Raw genomic sequence first — 22,968 nt, forward strand, 5'->3', positions numbered from 1 at the left:
ATAGCCTTTGAATAATCTGGCCCCCTGTGTGCATTAATAAGTTGTCCTTCGGGTGCTAACTGAAGTCTCATGGGCGTTTTAATTATTGTGAGACATCCCCTCAGGCTTCTTCACTGATAAGCAGATGTTTGGGCCTTTGGTGGGGAATCAGATCCCAATATATCTACCCAGAGTCCCCACATAATGATTATTGGTGTATGGCAAGTGGGGACTTACAAGGAGCCATTTAAAATGGATTAAATGCTTAGGCCATTATTCCTTACCCATTACAAACATTTGACATGGGATTATATATTTTTTAATTAAGCACTTTCTTCAAGCATTCTCATAAAAACAGAATAGGTTCCTTTGATTTCTAGGAAACTACAGGCCATGCAGATGCCCAAATAACTCAAGGGCATGAATAAATAACTAAATACAAAGACCAGGAAGCTGGGGGTTTCCCCAATGGGTAAGAAAAAGATCAACTTCAAGAACAAACTGGGCCACAAATCAAAGGTCAATCCTGGCTGTAGAGGTGAAAGAGCATGACTCAACAAAGAAAAGGTAGCCAAGGTTGTCATGGTGATTGGCAGAGTGGGACACATGGCATGCTGACCACCCTTGCCAATCAACTTTAGGACGTTGATAAACTTGACTCATTTTTTCCAGAGTGTACATGATCGTTTTCTTAGCAGACTATGCTGGTGGTCATGGTGGTTAAGGGTGGTGATGACAGGGGTCATAAAACCAACAGTACCCAGGCCAACAGTTCAACACTCTTGTATATCCATCATCTCATGTTATGCACAATAACGTGCAGTGACCATCATGCTGCATATGACAAGAGAGAGAAAGGAGGGAGGCCTAGTTAAACCAGCCTTTTATATATATCTATAGTTATTGCCTATATACGTCCATCTAATATCTACATCTATATCTTACCTATATCTCTCTATACAGATATTGTTTTTATCCCCAAGGCTCTAGTGCACCTGACCCCAAAATCTTCCTTTGGGGCAACAAGGGATGGCACACATTTAGGATGCCTGGAGAATGAGCTCTGATTCTGAAGACCTTCGTCTACCATAGAATTCATGGTGTATATTTAGCAGAAGTTAGCTCCTAATTGGAGCCACCAATTCTGCAATGGGAAGCTCTATCTTTGAACAACTAGATGCTTTCTCTTTCCTCCTGGGCTTCCGACAGACCAACTCAAGTGTCTAAACCAGTCCCAGAGGAATAAGTGGTTTTGCTTTGTATTTACCTGAGTTGTCTCGAGGCTCTTTTCCCTTCCAATTTTAGTACCCAGCACCCAAACCCACGATAGGAAATACCTTGCCTTGTAATTTAAAATTATTTAAAATTTCTTATATATAATTTCTACCTTATTCACTTACATAGAATAATAATTACCATCTATTGAGTGCCTAATAGGTATCAGGCAATTTGCATACATTATCTTATTTAATCTGCACCAAAGAAGAAATTGTTTCCCCCTCCCCACCCCCCCTCTTTCTCTATCTATTTATCTCTCTGTTTCAGATGAGGATCTAAGGCTTAGAGAATTTATGAAATTTTCCTAAGGTCACATAGCTCATAAGCAGAAGCTCAGAATTCAAAGGAATATCTATCTACTTGACTCCAGAATTAATGGGTGTTCTGCCCACTTTTTCTCAGGTCTTCCCTCACCCCTACCTCAACTTTGTCCTGTGGGATTAGCTAGGCTAAACCTGAAAACAAAACCAACTAGGACTAAAACTCACGTTCAAAATTTTGAATTTCAGATGCTGTACTGACCCGGTCCTCTGCCTCTTCTTCCTCCTCCCACCCAAGCTTCTCTCCCCCTCCAGTTTAGATAGAGCACCCCCTCCAGTTTAGATACAGCACGAAGTCTTGGGTTTTGAGGACTAGGAGACAAACAATTCCCTACAGGAGGAAGTCAAGGGAACACACTGTTCTCTTTACATGCAAATATCTTAATTACAGCTGGTAAAGAAGATATTTGTATGGAAATTTATGTATCTTTATATGTTCTGTATTCAGTTTGCCTCAGAAAAAAAGAAAGGTCTTTTACACTTTGGTAACCCAAACAGGGCCTGTTCAGATACACAGAGGTGTCAGTTGACAGAGGTTCTGCTATCCTGTCCTCCATGTGAGCAGAGAAGAATGAAATGAGACAACATCTGATTCAGTAGCCTCTTGACCCTGCCTCTGTTTCTGGTTTCTTCAGGATGAACTCCAGTGTAAACGTGTCTCAAGTTCTCAGGATTTTCTGATGGGTCATCTCCCTGTCTTTTTTTTTTTCTCCCAGTATCTGTCCCTGTGGAGGTAAGGCTGACTATGACAGAATCCATCCCATACCTTGCACCACCATCATGGACGGAGGATAACAACCAGATTTCAAAATTACAGGGAGATGAGACCAAGTCTAAAAGAGACCACTGGGAACTGCTCTCAGGAAAAGGACATTATTTTTTGGCAGGGCAAGGGAAGGAGATACGTATATTCCACTGAGTCCTCACCAGTCAAGATACACCCAATGAATAAAATACAACCAATAATCTATGAAGAGGCTATACTGGTTTCAATGAGCTTCTTAGCATTGTACTGGTGTTGTAATGTCTGTTTTATAATATAAACCATGTTTATTTCTACTGAAAACATAAGATGAAACAGACTTACCTTACAGCAGCTAGACATAATTGAGGATGTCCTACTTCTAAAGGGTATTACAAATTAGAAAGAAAAAGATAAATCTCTCACTGATAATGGCTTTCCTTCACCACATCTGGAAAGAATAAGGGGGCACCTGTAGAATCCCAGGAGATGCACCACAATAGAGTGAGTAAACCATCTGTCCGGGGTGGTTTTGATGCTATTCAGCTTGGGGCCACAGGGGTGAAACAAATGACATTTAAGGCTCCTTCCAGCTTCATGTTTCTTTAAAATGGAATGATTTGGCATTTGTTCATCTGTTTCTAACACTCTAGGGATACAGACAGGGTAGGTGGCCTGCGCATTTGTGTAACATCCATCCTGACCCTCGATTTTACTGTTATTCTTTTTTCAAGGTGATGATGAAAACTGCAAGAGACTCTGGGTACCCAGGCCTTGGCCTTCAGTTGACCTTCCAGGCCCCACTGATTCTGATGGCTTCTCTTCCATACTCCACTGCTACTACCAGAGCACGAGGCCTCATTGCTTCTTGCTTGGACTATTGCCACAGATGGCACTATGCCTTGGTGGTCCTGGTTCCCTGCAGCCCACCCTCCACGCCACTGCCCGATGACCTGTTCCCACATGCAACCTCATTTACACTAAAACAGATGATGCAACTTTCCACGACAGTCCACTGGCACCCACACCAGAACAGCTGGACTTCCAAGGCCTGCCGCAGTGGCCCCGTCCTTCCTTTACAAACATTTCCTTCCACGCGTCTGCACTTTCGGCCCGCTGAGTCACACACTGTTCTAGGTCACCCTCCTGGTGTGGCAGCCTCCAAACTACCTCCATGCCTTTGCTCATGCTAACCCCCCCGCGACGGGAGTGCCCTCCTAAAATTCAACCCACTGACCACCCATCAACCCCTTAAGATCCACATCATCCCTCTGATTAAATGGGCCTTTGAAATTGGTAATGGTAACCCCTTTGTATGAGTTTTCCTCCCTCTGGCCTGTTGGGGATTTACAAATTTTCATCTTGTTTTATATTCCCTGCAAAAAATTTAATTTCCTTGGGAACACAGACTGCATTCTATTCAACCTTGCACATAGTCAGGGAATTGAACTGAATTCTGTTCCCAACATGTGGACTTCTCAATGGCTAGAGGATTTGGCACGAGGGGAAATGAACCAGCATGGACAAAGTTCAGCAGATGTACAAAGTGGATTCTTCATCATAAGGCCTAAGGCCCTCACACTGACTTTGCTGTTGAGAAATCTCGGGGTCTTGAAAATATCACCAACCCTTTCTAAGGCTCTTCCATAAAATGGAGGCTAATAATCCCTGGCAGCTTACTTCTTCCCTGCAAGGTCTCAGAAGACCTTCTTCCTTTCCAGGCAGAACATTAAGAGGCTGGTGTGCAAGCATAAACCCCCACAATCAGCATGTGTAAAATGAGCATTTCTCTTTCAGCTGGTTTGAGTGCGAGGGTTTACATGGTCAACTGATGAGCCGCAGAAAGGCAGGAAAATCAGGTGATATTCAAAGCCAGCTATTCATTCACTGATTCCCTGCTGCTACCAGTCTTGTTCTCATCATCACTATTACGTGTGGCTGGAACACACAGATCTGCCCTAAATCCTAACTGGGGATCCCCGTGCTTAGCCCTGCAGGGCATGGAAGTCCCTCCACAAAGTACTGCAAGAGCTCCATGACTGAGTGTAGGTAAGAGACAGAAGAATGCCATGGCCCCATGTTCTTCTACTTCAACTAAAGCACTTTTCTATCTCTCTCTCTCCCCCTATCTACCTTCTCTCTGTCTCTCTCTCTCTCTATCTTATAAGGGTCCATCTGAAGAAAAGATTTACCGCTATAAAAAATGTGTTGGAAAACTATGCAACGAATCCAACCTCGTAAGTTGAGAAGCAAGAGTACTGACCTAAAGTCAGTATCACCAAAGTAAGTGAGGGGCTGAACCAGAACCCAGCCCTTTAAGCCCTATCCAGGAAAAGGATCAGTGAAGGCATCAATGTATCTAAAGATGAAATGGCAGAATACCCACCAAAGTCCAAACCATGAGTTCCCATGAGGTGACAGAAAACAATGCTATTGGTGTGGCCAGTCCCCTGTGAAGAGGTGAGAAACCTCAAGACAATGACAAAGACAGACAGGAAGTACCTACATTGCATATGATAAATTCAGGTCGATGGCCAGAAACATATTTATCCCATGTCTGTGGTCACAGCAGGGACTAAATCTTCCCGCCTTCTAGTCACCACATTAGTCATGGGACCCCATAAGCAAAGATGGAAGAACACTCCCCAGCACTAGCATTCCTAAACCCCTGTGGGCAGATGCCCAAAATAACTTCTTCACTTTGCTGCTGGAGTCCCATCGATTGTACCTCAACTTCCTGGTCATCATGTCCTCTCCAAATCATCTTCATACCAGATTGCTGGAGTGTTCCATGGTTCAAAACACCAGACCCCACCCTATATTCACTTCTGAATTTTGTGGAATGCTCTCATTGCAGGTAGATGTCCACAGCACTACCACTGTGTTGGAATAGGAATAACACAGTCTAGGAAAGTTGAAGGTTTGGAAGTGCTGAGATGGACAAAAGAATCCAAGTAATTCCCATCACTGATAAAACATCAAGAAAGTCTTTCCAACAATTCTTATGGCCATCAGGCTGATTTTTGTCCAATTACCTTAAATATCCCAAAGAGCTGAAGAAGAGGAAGAAAAGAAAGCAAATTTCAATCACTAAACTAGATCCAGGTATTATGGGGAGAAGCTATTTCAAGGCTGGAGGTTGTTCCCTTGTTTTATCAGGAAGGGGAAAAGGTGGCTGCGATATTGAACAGCTGTGGTCCAGGGCAAAGCAATAACAGAGAGTGCTTAAGAGGACGTCGGCTTTATTCTTGTATCTTCAGCCCTGTCTCCCTTCTTTTCTAAAGAAACCAAGCCTCGGGCTCAGTTATCATTACCACTAGAACTTAGCCCCATAGAAAGTAAAACCTAAAAGAGACCATAAAACCAGGATCCAAACCCCAGAACTTACAGATGAAAGTAAAGCCTCTAACTGGACGTAGAGCTGTCATTGAGACCAAGATATCCTAAATAGCAGTCCTGTCCCTCAACGAACTTGGATTCCAAAATGTCTGATATTTTTTGTATAATTACTGTGCAAATCCATTGGCTTTAATCAAGGAAACAAGGTCGTAATACCTATAATCAGCATACATCTATCCTCCACACCTTCCTCCGTGTTCATTCCTTCTGTAGCTTTGTGCAGCTTAATGGGACTTAGCATTAAAGTTGTATTCAGAATTCGCTCAAGATGTGTATAACATGGCACCATGTCTACAGCAGATGTTCTGGCCAACTAAAGCTCTGAGCATGCCCAGGTGTCTGCTTATAACCATGTCTCTCTGCTAGAATGGGGCACCCTCTCCCAAGGCAAAAGAAAAGAACATACACATAGTTTAGGGGCTGTGAACATGAGGAGTCCCAAGCCTTCCCTTAGCCTCCTAATCTAAGCTAGTGAACTCTAGTCTTATCAGCATGCTCTCTAAAGACAGTGACCAATGATTGCACAGTTGCAAAAGATTCCTGTAAGAGTCTGGAATTACAAGTTGCTCATAAAGTTGAGTTCCTCAAGAACTTCTTATAGCCCACCTACCCCTCTTCCAGAACACAGGGAAATCTGGAGTTCTGGGGCCTCTGAAAGGTGAATTAAGGATTGCCCTGGGGCAAAGAGATCCAAAGAAGACAGTCTACAATAGGTAGTGGATCCCTTCACCTCCACTTCAACCAAAAAGTCCTACTGGTTTAAGGAACAATGTGGCTAAGTGCAGTGCAGTATTCTGGAGTGGGTCCTTGGACATTAAAAAGGATATTAGTGGGAAAATTGATAAAACTCAAAGTTTAGTTTCATTAACAATTTGCATCGATGTTAATTTTTTTAGTTTTAACAAATGTTGGCCATGTATCATGGACAACAGGAGGAAAAACTGGGTGAAGTACATATGGGGACTCTCTTTATGATCTTTGCAACTTTTCTGTCAATCTAAAATTACTCCAAATAAAAATGTATCTATAAAAAAAGGAAACGGGGGGCACCTGGGTGGCTCAGTTGGTTGAGCGTCTGACTTTGGCTCAGGTCGTGATCTCGCAGTTCGTGAGTTCAAGCCCCATGTTGGGCTCTGTTCTGATGCCTCAGAGCCTGGAGCTTGCTTCAGATTCTGTGTCTCCCTCTCTCCACCCCTTCCCCACTCATGCTCTGTCTCTCTCTCTCTGTCTCTCAAAGATGAATAAACGTTAAAAACGTTAAAAAATTTTTTTAATAATAAAAAAAAAAGAAATGGGACCATCACTTTCCTTAGGAATGGAATATAGACTCCCCCTCTCCCCACCCCAGCATAGTTCTCCTCCAGATAAATAGGAATATGGGTAACAAATTATTAGGATATTCAACAAACAGCAAGGGAACAATCAGGCCCCGTAACAGGGCTCTGGCCACTGGGCCGCCTGGATGCGATGCTCATCTTCTGATAGAATCAATTTTCCTACCATGGTGCCTCGGCCTACTGAGGAAAACCTAATGGCCGAAAGCCCAGAGACAAGTCTGCCTAAGCCCTCTCCAAAATGGGTCTGCGTCCCTCAAGGAGCAGTATTCCCAGCTACTAATCCTCTTCCAGGCAGTTAAGCAGGGTGTCAGGACACAGTATTCTTGGCCTTGGAGGAAAGATCTTAAGACTCAGGGCAGTTGGCAGCCACTTGCCTAGGTGGGGATGAACAGAGTTGTGAAAAGACCCATCCTTTTAGCACTGTTTCAGATTTCCAACTAGGGGGACACCTACTGGAGTAACAACTGGAATGCTCTCCAGCCTGCATCCCACCCCTTGGGAGGAATAACTTCTCTGATTGGTGGGGGCCAGCATGCAGGCCACATCCTTTCCCCCTTCTGATGGGCATCTGTCTATCTACAGAGAACAGAAATGAGCCACAAGAGTTCTGCCCTAGTAGAGCAAAGCCTGAAATATTCCCAGGCTGCCATGATTGGACAGAAAGTCTAGACTGGGAATTCAATACGAGGAAGCTCATTGTTGTTGCCCAGCGAGGTCACCATCTGCAACTATTCTATCATGATACAAGTGCACATTATAATCTCCATCTGTCTGGATTCTGTGTCTCAAAGGGCTCAGAACTCAGCATCTGAGCAGAGAAGAGGTGTGCCAGGGTGCCAGGCTCCTGGGTGAGCCTCCCAAAACCCCAACAAAGAGCAAGGGGTATTGATGTCTCTATGTAATCCTGCAAGTCAGCTGGCTGAAATCACCATCACTAGTTTTTAAGGGTAAAAGTAAATTACAAGTTCTTTCACAGCTCTGGCTTCTCCTCCACACACTTCCAGCTATTTGGCTTCCATCTAAGGGCCTCTCTCCACGTAATACAAAAAACGAATTAATTAGTCAACAAAAGTTTGAGAATGTATTTTCTTTTCAATTAACTTGGACTCCCTTTGATTTAGAACATTCCCCCTTTCCCCACCTAGTCAACTGAAAGTGTTTTCTTGTTGGTATGCCTTTTTTTTTTGCTTTCCAGGGGCGATGAATGGAAGCACCAAGATGGCAGGTGGGGCCAAGCTCCCCCATTGTTTACAAATGTCACGTGACACCCAGACTTTGCAAGCAGAGGATAAAAGAGGCACCTCAGGATAATCTCTCCATCTTCAGGATGGGAATAGCAGTAGAAAGTAAGTCTATCTTATCTTAACCTTCCTGATACATCATCAGACATGGAATGATATGCCATTAGAATGGAATGTTGGAAGAGAAAGGAGTTTTGCTTCACCCATAACGTGGCAGAGATTGCCAGCTGCTCACTACCACACATTTTCTTCTCTTCTACCTGAGAACACAGTTACACTCCATTTCTCAGCCTCCCTTAAAAACAGTGAGACCATGCATGTGACTGGGTTCTTGCCGTAAGAGACAGGCCCCTCTTCCAGATCAGACCCATTAACCACATGCATTCTTTCATGTCCATTTCCCCCTTCCAGCTGTGGAATGGGAATGGATGCCTACGGTGACCAAGGACACCACACAAAGAAGAGGGTAGAGCTCCAGCAGCCTGAACAACTGCACAAAGGAGGGCTACTTCTCCAACAAGTTCACCTGCTCATACTGGTATATGACCTACAAATAGGCTTCTATTTGTGTGGGAACCAATATATATACATTTGCATCTATTCACTATAGCAGGTGGCCTAGCTTAACTAATACACTTGGGTAAGCCTTATTCAAAATGCCCATTTTGGGATTAGGAAGACATTGTATTTTAGCTCCAATAATAGTAACACTAATTAATATTTATTTAACATTTATTATCTCAAGAGCTTTATATTCATTAAGTCTTAATCCTTACAGTAAATGCATATGATATGGACTAGTAGCCCCATTTTACAGTTGGGGACGCTGAAAGGTTAAATACCTTGCCCAAGGTTATCCAGCCTGGAATTATAGGAGCTGGGATGCAAACCAGGTAATGTGGGCCCAAGAGCCTATACTTTTCATCACTGGCCATGGGGGCACCATGGCATCCACGAAATCAAATATTCTACCGGTCAAATCAGTTTATTCTAGATTATTCCCACATCCAAATGGTTACTGTTGACATCCTCCCCAGGGGTTCCCAGGCACCCTGATCTGGAATCACCAACTCAGAACCCAGTCCCTTGTTATCAAATGCCAGACATGCCTTCTGTCCCCCTTATGTGTCTCTGCCGACATTTTGGCATACTTCCCCTCATATCTCCTGGACACTTGGCTCCACCCCCTACCAAGACTCAACTCTGACTTGGGGTCATCCTTGACTCTGACCACCACTCACCTGTGTCCTCTGGACATTGTTCCCAGGTACTTATTCTACATGCTTAGATAATGGATTCCCTACAACATCTGCAAAGACTAAGCTCCCCTAGATGGGCATCTGTTTGCTGTCCAGACTACTCTTGGTCTGGCCTAATCTACTTCTTGCCTAACTCTGAAGCCCCATTCTGACTTCATGCATTCATTCCTATTTTTATTGGGCATCTATAAGTACTAGGCACTGCACTAGGCACAAAGGACAGCCAGGTGAACAGGAAGGCACTCTCCTGGTCCTCTGGGTAAGGAGGATCAGAGCACTGGGCCCTCGGATCCTGTTTTTCCCATATTTCAGCATATCGCCTCCCCCCAAAAATAAAAATATCTGCGAACATTTCTATTCTGGAATCCCAGATTCCTCCTCTTCAGGACTCTCAAAACTTTCTTTAATTCCAGATTCGACCGCTGACTCCTTACTGTTGTCTGATGTCCTGAGAAAGGTGTGATGGCACCAAAACCCCACCCCTGTCCAAGCCAGTTTAAAAGCCATCTCGGAAGTGTAGAGTGAGTGATCCACAGGAGGGAAAGGTATCTGTCACTGGGCAGAGTCTTAAGAAGACAGAACAAATGGTCCTGGCGCTCTGGTGCAGACATGTGTGTTTTCTCTTTCTAAATATGTAATAGGAAATCAGGCAGCTCACCTTTGTAAACCGTTTGCGTATCACTCATACATGAGCCAGATGGTGCTTCTTGTTTTAAGAAATTAAAAAGTTTTAAAAAGAATGTAAGGAAGAACTTGTCTCCATCTCTCTTTGTTCTTGTGTACACATCACGGAATCTGCGCTGGGCAGACGAACACTTGTATATGTGAGTGTGCACCTGCGTATACACACACACATGCACACACACACACACACACACACACAAGCTCGAATCATCTGCATTTAACTGAATTAGGCACAAGAAACCAGCAAACTCCTAGGCTCAACAGATTTCCGTAACCTACAGTAGCAGAGAGGTGCCAATTTGTCCTGGATGTCGGCTTGCTGAGAGAATCCTTCAGTATTCTTGCTATATAATAAATCACTGCATTCCCCCCAGAGCCTCAGCTGGTATACCAAACAAAAAGAAATGTTTTGTAAATCACCTGAACGTGGACTTCACTCTCAGATTATGAGGACCATATAAACACTAACCAGAGGAACAGGCAAGTACTGATGATCCAGTATTTCTATCAAAGTTGAAACCCTGGGAAGGACATTTTCCAGAGGTGGTCAACTTAAAGACCTTATTCCTCTGGGGCAGTTGCATGATCCCAGTTTATTTTCCAGTGGTCAGGAGGCCCTCCTGTCTGACCTGAGAATTACATCTGGAAACCAGATTATCCCTGTGGCTCTCCTGCCTTGGGTATGAAGGGGGACCAAGGAAGATAATATAAGCTATGGTTTATCCATTAAGTAGTGTATTCCAGGCTCTTTACACAAATTAACTTGCTTAACACCAAAATAACTCTGCAAGAGACTATGTTTGTCCTCATTTTTAAAATAAGAAAATTAAAGAGAGTTTAGGGGAAGTGTGTTGGGGTCCCATGGCTGCTAATGGTGGCATTAGGTAACATTAGGTCCCAATGCAGAATACCTTTGTCACCCTCGTATCTTCCAACATGGATAACAAGACTTCAAAGTTCATTACTGATGTGACCTCTGGGAAATCTACTTCTGCCTTTTGTTTTACAGAAAGTGAGGGCGGGGGAGCTGTGCATAGGTTAGGACATCGTGAGCAACTGAACATGAAGATACGATACAGGCTGCTCTCGGAATATGGAGAGTATAATATCTACCCACCATCAGTGGGATGCGCAGTTTTCCCGCGGTGCACTGTTTTTACTACCATAACTCTCTTCTTTATTTCATACTCCTTGGGACCAAAGACACACATTTTCAAGCCAGCTGGCCTCAGCTTATGCCTGGCTTAGAACTCATGAAAAAAGCAATTGCAGATACCTGGAGAGTGGACGTCTTCCACCTCACTCTCCCTTCCTCAAATTCCAATCAGCCCTGGCGCCCACAGGAAGGAGATGGATCTGCCCCTTGTTGCTCTCCCAGGAGTAAAGAGCATCAGTTCTTAGTCGTTAAAGCAAGAGGAAAGCCGTGTCATTTGGTGACTGATAGAGGTGATTTTTTTTTCTTTACTCTTCTGAATCAGAATCAAGAAATAGTAAGTGCACTCCTTGAAGTGAGCTTGAAAGCTGAGTCTGCACACATTCTGGTCAGATATTATTTCCCAAGACCATGGTAAAGCCAGCTGAGAACAGATTGGCATAATCACACATCTGCCTCACACAGAAAAACGATGATCCTTCCCTTGCTTTTATCAACACCAACATAAATCCGAGCTCAGCCAGACAGGCCAGCAAACCCCATTACACAGAACGCAAAGCAATTAAATGGTGCCAACTCCAGCCAGACTCAAGAAATCTATGGCTCATGGCCCTTAGTAATGATACCAATGTCTCTCTTGGAAATGAGTGAAAAAATTAGCCTAGATGCTAAAGAAAGTCTCCGCTTTGGTATTTCCTGGCAGGTCTGCCCTGGCCATCCATCTGTGGCTACTGCTACGTTATACTCCCTTCTCCATATCTGGGGATGTTGGATAGGGCAGGTGGCTCGAGATATGGCCCAGCTTGCTCAGATATACTACCTTCCCAGAAGCCCTTTGGTCTTCTTTGCCTCATATTCTCTCCTGATGGTATATCATCTGCCATCCTTTGGTTGTACCATGAACAAATCACTTCTAACCACAAAGGGCATTTCTTAAATATTTCATTTTTCTTCAGGCCCTGGCTAAAATGAAGTGTCTCCAGTGATCAGTTTTAATGTCTTGGGCAATGGTGTTCAGGCAAAGCCACCAGGAGCATACAGATAGAACTGATCTGTACATGCCACCCCCAAACTCCCCACCTCCTCGCCCATCATGCCTAGGCTGACAGGACAATCATATCTGAGCTCTTCGACTCATAATATGATCGTTCATTCCCTACATTCATTCCCCACCATGGCTGCCATGCCTCTTGACCTCCAGAAGTTTGTCCCACCCTTCTCTGATGCCACCTATCCAAACTCTTCACCCATTCGATGTCCCTGAAGTAAAATTTACGCATCTCATGAGGCATGTGCCTTCCGATCATTTTTCAGAAATTACCCGATCTCTGCATCTCAGGCTGCACCCATGTTTCCCTCTTTCAGGGTCAATGACACTCATGCCCACTTGTCCTTTCCCTGGCAATAAAAACACTGTCAAAACCACTCAAATCCATTAGAAGGGGATTTCCAAAGACTAAGGGAGAAAATAATTCTGGGAGAAAAATAAGATACCTATTAACGTATAGAAGTAAAATTGAACGTGATATCTCCTCTCACAATCAGAAAGCTTTTGTTAAAGCCAACCTGCATCTCTCTCAAAAGTTGGCAACAATAACATGCTTTCTTGCTTCCTCTTTCCTAAATCATTGGGGTGATCGTGCTCAGCACCTCATTAACGATTTTTGCTACTTTACTTTGGGTTCTGACTTCTCATTAAGATCTGCCTTTGAAGGCAAGATAAGCCTACCCAGTCACCAGATAATTTCAGAGAATAAAATGTGTTGTGGGTAAGGCTGGATCAGGGACTGAGGTGGAAGATGTTAAAATGTAGTACCAAGTTGAGCTTGAATATGTGTGCATTTGGGCATACACATATACGTATGGGTCCGTTTGCATGAAGAATGAGTATTGATGCAAGTAAGAACACGATGCATATGTCATTGCAACGGAAGAATATATTTGAGCTAAATGTCCAAAGGGAAGGGAGGCGTGAGCTATCGAGAGAATAATACACAGGTATGTCAAGAAGCAGAAGTGGCCAAAGGATGACCATTGCGTGTATGTCTGGGCACAGGTGCGCATGTGTGTTCTCTCGAGTGACAGGGTTAATGGATAATGACAAAGACATGTGAGCGAGGTGCTAGTTCTGCTGCTGAGTCCTGCAGCTGGAAAAGCCACCTTACCCTGTAGTAATCGGTGCTGTAGACATCTCTGGACATGCCGAAGTCCCCGATCTTCACCAGCAGATTGGCTCCAACCAGGCAATTCCTGGTGGCCAGGTCCCGGTGCACAAAGTGCTGGGAGGCCAGGTACACCATGCCTGAGGCAATCTGACTGGCGATGTGGAGCATTTGGGAGAGACCCAGCTCGCCTTTCGCCTGGCGTGGCTGCCCGTCCACAAGGATCATAGCATCTGGCCCATGGGCCCTGTGAAGGGTGGGAGAGAAGACAGGGGACAGGAGAATTCAGGAGATCAAGGGGAGTAGTCTTCTGGATGCCGTGATCTCTGGAATACACCACAGACATGGATAAAATCTCTCCTAGCCTACTTATTGCCTAGTCTTATCTACCCAATATTACATCATGTGAGTGTGGATATGAGTACAACCAGGTTCCCAGCTAAGATGATGCAGACATACTCTAATGGATCAGGAAATACATCTACTCTTTTAAACATCTTAATGCTATTCAGGAGTTTCCTGGGTTCTAGATATCTACTACAGAATCGTTAAAAAAAAAAAAAAAAAAACAACAATAGCTAACTCTTACAGAGCCCTTACTGTTCCAAGCACTGCTTTAAGGACCCTACATCTATTAATTTACTTAATCCTCCCACTCCAATTTTGAGATAGAGAAACTGAGGCACAAAATGATCAGATCACCTGGCCAAAGTCACAGTAGTGCCGTAGTGGCCTTATGGGTAATCAGGAGGCCGACTGAAACCAGGCAGCGTGTGGCTCTGGAGAGCTTTAAACTTCAGGGAGCATCGTCCAGAGGGCCAACTGAACAGAACCCTGGGCTCCTCCCCCTATGATTCTGATTGGCTAGGTGGAGCTTGAGTATTTGCATTTCCCACAAGTTCACGGTGCTGATGCTGCCAGTGGGCAGTCCACACTGTTGATTAGCAGGGGTCTTGAGTCCACATTCCTACACTGACCACCACGCTGCCTAGGACTGGGTAACTTTTGTTGGTGGCAGAGCCGGCTGGAGAGACCCTATGACCCTGAAGCCAAGGCCTCTGAAGCCTCGGTTGCCCCTCCGTCCCAAATTAAGGCCCGGATTTGTTATCCTAATGCCTTGCCTTGTCATATCGGTCACTTTCAGTATTCACTCTTTTTTCCAGAAAGCCCAATGAGCCGTAACCATACCCAGAGCCCTTATTTATGAAGTTGTGGACCAAGGAGCCCTGGTATACAGAGAGGCCTCAGCCTGTTTTACTGCTTCTCCAATTTCCACTGAAAGGAGTCATTAAATATGAACACATTCATTTTACTGTCTCCTGTGGGATCTGCCTACTTCACCCCTCCAAAAGAGAGCTACGGCATCAGCTCACAAAGAAGGGGCGTCAGCCAGCAAGCCTGCACTCCTGTCTACCAGGAGAGGACACTGCAGCCTGCCCCTAAGAGCCACCAACTGCCTTCTAGCCTCTTTTTCTCCCTCCTCCCTTATATTGGGAATGACAGTGGCGCACAGAGGCACCAGGAGCTCTCTGTAGCCCTGTGTGTGGCACATGGGGCTAAAGGCACCGCTGAATCTGTGGTGAGGGCTCGGTGGAAAATGGAGCATGTCCCTCTGACCATTCCAGGGGGTGCGAGCACAGCCTAAAGATCCTCAATACCGAGAAACAGCACTGCCTGTGTTAGTGACTGGTTCACAGTTCTGATAAAATGGTAATTGTAATAATTTAATAGTAGCTCTCACTGACTGAAAACCCAGCTACATGGAAAACTCATCCAAGTGGTATACAAATATAATCATTCAGTACTCATAACAGCAAACGTCTGAAGCAGTTAACAGTCTTGTTTCCTAGGAAAGAGAATTAAGGTTTAAGAACTTGCTCTACGTTACATGGGTAAGATGTGACAAATTCAGGATGCGAACCCGGGTCTGTCTTATGATAAGGGCTGAGTTCTCCAAGAGAGGAATAAATTTCGCTGTGAAAATCCAAGTTCAGGAGGTTCCAAACACCCTACAGATACTTTCCACTCCTCGGGGGCCATTTTTTGGAAATCCAGCTCATAAGAAAAGTTCATTATCTGCTACGGGCCCTTTCCATTCCCCCTTAAAACCACAGCACCCAAGGAATGTCTCACTTCAAGGACATGCTCATCAGTTTTTGGTGAGTGTGCCACAGTGTTCTATGACTTACATTCGAATTCTGAAAATGTCACTATGGGCCATGGGATTCGATGGAGTTCAAAGGTGGCTAAGACCACACCCTAAGTGTCTAGGGCCTGGTTGTTCAAACCTGCTTCCTGGGACCCTGAATTCCACAGATCCTCACACATGGCTGCCCCCTCCGCATCTGGGCACTACTTGGAAGTGGGAAGCTGAAGAGTGTTAACTCTGCTCTAGTGGTGAGAAGCTGTCCTCCCTGGGGAAGATAGAGTCTGCCCCCCACCAGAACTTCCAACCCCTGCAACCCCATCCAGAACTTCTGGCTGGGGTTCCATTCTCTTACCAGTTCCCTCAAGAGGACCTCAAAATCCAGATGATCTAGATCCAGGTTTGGGGAAACCCTCTTACCACGAATCCGACCTTTCTAGAATAGTGCCATCCCATTGAACTTTTTGTTCATAAAAATATCATATACTACACTGTCTAACATGGTAGCCACTGGCCACATGTGACTACTGAGTACTTGAAATGTGGCTAGTGCGACCAAGGAAATGAATTTTTGAATTCTATTTAAGTAGTGTAAATTTAAATTCAAATATCCATACGTAGCCAAGGTACTGGATAGCACGGTTATAAATTTATCCAAGGAAAATCTGCTGTTCTTTTTCAACCATCATGGCCTCCTGATGAGCTTGTAACCTTGGGCCTTCTTATTCATCATGAAAAAAGTCTCCACCATGAAGTTTTCCAGGAGGGGTGTAATTAGCTCTACTTTGCGGCACTAAGAAATGTAAGGCACAAAGTGAGAAAGCTATTCAGAGAATCAGGAGAAAGGGCGGCTCTAGAGTCTCTCAGCTGAGAGTTACAGGCTGGTAGGGGCTCCCTCCTCGGACTCATTCCAGAGCCTTCTCTTGTGGCCAGTCTACTTTGTGATCAGGAAGAAAATACTCCCTTGTCATGGCCCCCTCAACGTTACCCACCAGAAATCAGTGACGAAGGTCTGAAGCTTGCTCCTCAGGAGATGGTATGGAAGATTGAACAGCTACGCCTCATTTCTAATCCCCAGACTTAAGTGGGGGTAACTTCTGACTCCAGGTGAAGTACAGGGGTTCAGAAGAACTGGGTGGGGGGACTAGGGGTGGGGACCGCAGTCCTTGCTTACCTGAGGAACTTGTTGAGGTCTCCGTGCTTCATGTACTCAAAGACCATGATGAGCGGGTCACCGTCGCCACACACACCATAGAATTTGACAATGTGCTCATGCTGCAGGTTGGTGAGCAACTCAGCCTCCCTCTGGAAATCCTTCCGGGCAGCCAGGGTGGGATCCTTCAGGGCCTGGTAACAATGCACGACATGCTTTTCAGCAACCGGAGGACCAGGGCCTGTCTGTTCCCCTCTTGGGAATAAACCTGCCCATAATAAAGACTGCGGGTTCACAACAAATCATGTCATCTCTCATGAAACAGAAACCAACTTTCTGACCCCGTCTCCCATCCACCAGCCAGTGATTTCAATTCATGTTCATCTCAGAGCCCTACACTCCCCCCGAGGTTGGTGTGAATGGCAGAGGGAGGGAGCTGTGGAGGTGGAAAATCTGACAAAGGTCTCTTCCCCTAAGGCTTCCTTCAAGAAATGGTCCCACAGCTAAAAGAAACAGTGGGAAAACCACCGCCCCATTGCTTGAACTCTACAAATTAGCCTTTGCCCAGAGCCTACCAGAAATCAGGCAGACAACATAATAAAGTCTCCTTGTTCTTTCTACTCCTTGAGTTTAGATGGTGAAGGAGTACGTATTTGCAGAGAAACATGAACGTGTTGGCTTCTAGAAGGCGCCTGTGTCCTCCTAGTAGGAAGGTGAAGGAGGCACTGGAGAGTGAGTGGGGCTGCAGCTATGGGGAAGGCAGTGAACAGGAAGCAGCCTCCGGGTCCACTCAGGACCAGAATGGGGTGAAGTCCCTCCAAGTCCCAGGGTGGGATGGGGAGGTGGGCATCCGGTGGCCACTAAAATGCCACGATGTAGCCCCTGTGGGGAGGGAGAACCCAGGAAGAGCGGGAGGCATCAGACCTGCCCCAGGGCCCAGGAAGATAAATGGGCAAGCAATGGCCAGGAGGGGTGTCAGGTAGGAGTGTGGTGGCTCCAGCACAAGAAGGGGACCGTGAGACTGACGTGGAAGACGCTGAGCACATCGAGGGATCGTGGACAGGGCACTGCCAGGGGGATGCAGCCATGTTAGGCCAGAGGAGCATGACCAATGAAGGAGAGGGCCCCTTCCTGCAGGAGACACGGCCTGGGCAGGTGTGCGCACACATTTCTTTGGGCTTTCTCAACTTCCTCACAAGCTCAGAAGGCAAATGGGGCCAAACAACACCCACTTCCTTCAGCCAACACGGTTTAGTAACCTCACGGGACACAACATGAGGCAATGAGGGCGGGGGAGGGTGAAGTATGCACACTATGTTCAGATTAGTGAAATCCAGACTGGCATGAGATGGGTTTGCATCCTCTCTGCCAAGCATGTGGCCTTTTTGGTGATTTAGGCAGACTGCGCTCCCCCGTAGACCGTGGTACCACCAAAAGCCCCCCCACTCCCTCCCCCGCGGCCCCAGCGAGGTCTTTCTCCGGCCATCGCAATGCCCGTTAACTGAAATCCACAGGCTGCCTCGGCTGACAGCACTGTGGGAACATGAATATGCAAGCCTCATATCTAGGGGGCCCATCAGACCTCATCAGTCATTAGCACACATTACTGATGACGGACTCGGCACCAGAAGGGCCCTAAACATCACCAGCTTCCACCTGCTCCTTTCTAGAGTTGGGAGAAACTGAGGCCCAGCCCTGTCTGGGAGTCAGTCCACATTCACACGTCTGAAATGACAGAGGTGTACAGTTAAACAGGACCTCAGCCCCTCTCGACCCCCAGAGTTCGGTGGCAGTGCCTCTAGCCGCGGTCTCTCAGCCAGAGGTCAAATCCACTCCAACTTCAACCAATACCACCTTTCATTCTTTTCAAAATTCGGAGCTTTCACCAAAAACGTGTTTGAGTAAACGATTCTACTATTGACAGAAATGTTGGAATTGACCCGGTGTAGCTTTCCCACGTGACAGGTCAGGAAACTGAGGTCTAGAATGGGGAAGTGACTTGCCAAAGACCATGCCAAGAAGCCATAGCTTGAATCTGGAGCCCAGGATACTTTCCTGTGCAGCGCACCTGCTGGATTAACTTACCAGATGAATCGGTCACTAGGTATGTCCCCAAGGGAACAGTGGGCACAGAAGTTAAACAGTGTGAAAGGGCAGAGGAGAAGGCCAGGAAAGGCGAGAATGTGGCCTGATGGCAGAGGGACCAGGCCCCACAAGGATGCTGAGCTGGTGGTGCAGACCCAGACCGGAAGGAAGGGGGGCGGTCCAGCCCATCGCTGACTTTGCCGCCTCTGATCTCATGTGCGCTCCTCTTCTGCTCTGCTCAGGGAAGCTACCCAGTAATGAAGGAGTAGGCTGCTGGGTGACCACGTCCAGCAGTAACAATGGCATTTACAAAGCCTTCTTGCTACGGGTGGAAGAAGGCAGGGTCATGGTGAGACAGGGTCCTCTTGGTGACCCAGCTCCCGAGCTGCATGGGCTGGGCCATGGGCAGAGGATGACTGCCGGTGATTTATTTATTTTCATGAAGAGTAAGAGGGGGGAGAAAAAGAGGAACCCAGCATGGGTGGGATAGAGGACTACAAAGATTTATGTGGATGCTGGATTTACGAGAAGGAAAAGTAGATCAAATTTGGGGCCAGCCAAATGGCCTCTCTCCATCTCTGTAAATCATTCTCTTGCACCGTCTGGACACCAATGGCAGTCACGGGATATTTCCGTTCTCAGCTCTCAAGCAATGCCAGCCAGCATCCCCAAGCCTGGCACCCTACACTGCCAGGAGGACAGAGGCTCCTCATTTGGGAGACGGGGCACAAAGCAACCGCTGTCTCCTAGTCTCGCCACAGCCTTTCTCTGCTGCCAGTTCCCTCTCTGCCTTCACACTGGGATTTCCGGTTCCTGGGTCCAACCTGAAGTTCCTATGTAACTGGCAAAAAGTCGGGTTTGGTATCTGGGGTCCAGGGATGCACATGGCCCCAACCCCTAGGGATAGATGCATCTGGGACAGAGATGACAGGAGGAGACTAACGAGGAGGAAAACCAGCTCAGAGACTCTCCTGCACTGTTCAGGGGCATCCACACACCCAACCCCTTCCTCGGGGCTGGGAAACCTCAAAGTGGATCACCAGTCAGTGGCACCGGTGAGCGCCGGGGGCAGAACTGGTGCTCATCACGGCTGCCAACCATTATTGCAGGGAGTTGGGTCTCACCGACGGGTCTCTGAAGTCGAGGCGGGGTCCTTTGAGCAGTATCCGTAGAACAAAGAGATCTGGAATTTGCCCCCTGACTTGTCTCCTTTCTTGTCCTCCCTCCCAAATTTGAGGACAACACACTTTCTGATCTTCCTCTCTAAGTGTGCCATCTCTCACGTTCCCCACCCCCAGGCCTGGGTCCCACTGGGGCCCCTTGGTCACATGGAAGGGAAGCCATCCTGACGGCAAGAACACTCGAACTTCTCAGTAGCTCCCGACTCTGTCAAGGTCATTTAACATCCTCCTCTTGTCCAGCCTCAGGGCTGCCGCCTTCCAGTTTCCTTTTCTCTTGCAGGGGGGTGGGGGTGGGGGTGGGGCGGAGGGATAGTTCAAAGTGTTTGGTTTCATATTTCACTCGCACATCGAAACCCATTTAATATGTGCGGGGATGCACGCATTTCTAAACGTCCAAACTTTTAATATTCAAACACGCACACGTCAATTAACACTTTTTAAGTATAAAAATCATCTTTCTCTTAGTCTGAAAATCCGCAGCCACTTCTTGCTGACACTCTCAAACGATTTTATGAGAGAGGAAGATGGGTAGTTATTACAGACATGGATGCCCTTCTCTCATCTCATCTGTCTTCTTAGCTTAAAACTGGCCATTGGCTTCCTGCTGTTTTCAGGATAAAATCCAAACCCCTAGGCTCCAAATGTCAGGTCTCCCCATCTCTCTCTGCCTCATTTCCTCCCATGCCCTCTTCCCCTTTATTCATTACACTTCAGTCTCATTGGTCTTTCTGTCCTTTGTACCCACCAAACTTTTACCTGCTTCAGGCCCTTTGCACATGCTGTTCTTTGGGCCAGAAAAACTCTCCACCAAGTTATATCCACATGACTGGCCAAATCCACTGGTACTGTCCATCACCCTCTGAGGAACATTCTGACTGGCATCTATTATGCCCTGAATACTCACTGCTAATTGGATACTCAGACAGATACTTCTGTCCCAGAGGGGAGCTTGCCAAGGGTCAGCTCTGATTGTTTCCCAAAATCATTTATGATCCATCTGTTAATGTCATTGCTTAATGTAATGAAACGTCATAGAAAGCAATGAAATATGAGTACAAAGTGTTGGCTGTTTTCATGGGAGCCTGAGACGAAGACTTTAGAGAAACCTACTAAAGGTCGGTGTTTAGAAAGTGTTAAGAATAAGAGGAAAACCTATGTTTTTAAGAAATTGGGAAAGTAGTAAAAATCTGAGATTCTGCACTAAAAATGTTTTCAGTGCCTATTCCAGTGCAAACTAACTGAAACTGGAAATCATGATTGCCCCAAACAAAAACAAAACAACTCTCCAAACTAAAGGGAACTCAAGAGCTGGCGTTCAGACAAACTGGAAGAAAGAGATTATTGGATCCAAATGATTAAAACCGTCAATAACCACAACATGAATTTCCTGCAGATAACATTAATTTCATAGGAAGAGGCTGATAGCGATGTTAAAACAAGTAAATGCTCAAAGAGAGTAAAGAAATAATTATTTCAAAACAAAACAAAACAAAACAAAACCAAGAAGGTATGCCACCAAAAGAGGGAGAAATAAAATTCAGATAACAACAAAACCGTGAACGAATTAGGTATCTCGGAAGTCGATTATGTGGTTCATTGAAGTTAAAACAAAAGCCTCCACAGACAGGACAAGCGCTACACTAGATTAAACCACAAGAATTCATGACTTGGAGCAATGGGGGGACTCCCCCGGGACAGAGCATGGAGAGACACGGGGAACCAGGAAAAGCAGTGACGAGGGGCTCATCCCCTCATCTGGGAAGGAGAAGGCCTGCCTGGATCTGAGGTGGCCCCACCATTGATTCACTGCGGGTCCTTGGGCGAACTGCTTGACCTCTCTCTGTGTGCCTCAGTGTCCACTTCTGTGAAATGGGGATAGCGGTGATGCTTAATGCTTCTGGAGGCCGTGAGAACAAACCTTTACCCACAGACATTACTAAGAGCAGGGCCCAGCATATCGTGAGCACCAGAATCAGCATTCTCTGTGAGATGCTGCTGTCATCATTCTGCACATGCCCTCCTCTTCTTTCGGAAACTTCCCTTCCGGGCTCTACTGTGCTAGAATTCAGAGATGTGAGCTACAGAGGCCTGTGCGTCCCCTCTCCTCTTTCATCCCCAGGGTCTCATTCAGTGCCAGGCACATAGTAAGTGTTCAATAAATATTTATGGCATGAATAAATGGGGCATATTTTTAGGAATACGATCAATCTTTGAAAGAAAAGTCTTTTATAGCACACTGAATTATTACAAAACTAATACCAGTGTTTCCTCGATGTAAGGAAAAAATTAAATATTGCCAACACCCCCAGAAGGGCTCCCACTGCATGCCCCGCCCCTCCAGTATTCCTTCTCTCACCCCAAAGGTGACCACTACACTGACTTATGCAGTCCACGGTCTTGGCTTTTGTAAAATACTTGCGACTATCTAAATATAAATCCCTTACCACTAGAGTTCAGTTTTACTTGTTTTTTAAACTTGAAATAAGTGGAATTATAGATAGATAGATAGATAGATATAGATAGATATAGATATATAGATATATATCTAGATGATACATAGATAGATAGATAGATAGATAGATAGACAAATAGGTGGGTGGATGGATGGATAGATAGATGATTGATAGATTAGATGATAGATGATAGAAAGATGAGAGAGGATAATGGTAGATAGATGATAGATAGACGGATAGACAGAAAGATAGATGGATGATAGGTAGATGATAGATAGATGGATAGATAGAAAGATAGCAGATGAATGGATAGATGATAGATAGATGATAGATGAATGGATAGATAGATAGATAGATAAATAGATAAATAGGTAGGTGGATGGATGGATACATAGA

The 22,968-nt window shown here is 45.7% G+C and overlaps 1 protein-coding gene across 2 annotated transcripts in view; it reads right to left on the minus strand.

Moving 5' to 3' along the window:
* Positions 1–22,968, minus strand: part of NTRK3 (neurotrophic receptor tyrosine kinase 3) — a 380,742-nt gene that overhangs the window by 36,575 nt on the left and 321,199 nt on the right. For both annotated transcript variants that reach the window (XM_047086792.1, XM_047086791.1), the window contains 2 exons: positions 16,875–17,047; positions 13,558–13,801 (listed from right to left, as the gene is read on the minus strand). In XM_047086792.1, the coding sequence (XP_046942748.1) occupies positions 13,558–13,801; positions 16,875–17,047 (417 nt within the window). The remainder of the gene's footprint in view (positions 1–13,557; positions 13,802–16,874; positions 17,048–22,968) is intronic.

Source organism: Lynx rufus, unplaced genomic scaffold (genome assembly GCF_022079265.1).
Source record: "Lynx rufus isolate CCGP_SWC_20201006 ecotype Redwood Valley unplaced genomic scaffold, mLynRuf1.p SCAF_21, whole genome shotgun sequence".
Lineage (NCBI taxonomy): Eukaryota > Metazoa > Chordata > Mammalia > Carnivora > Felidae > Lynx > Lynx rufus.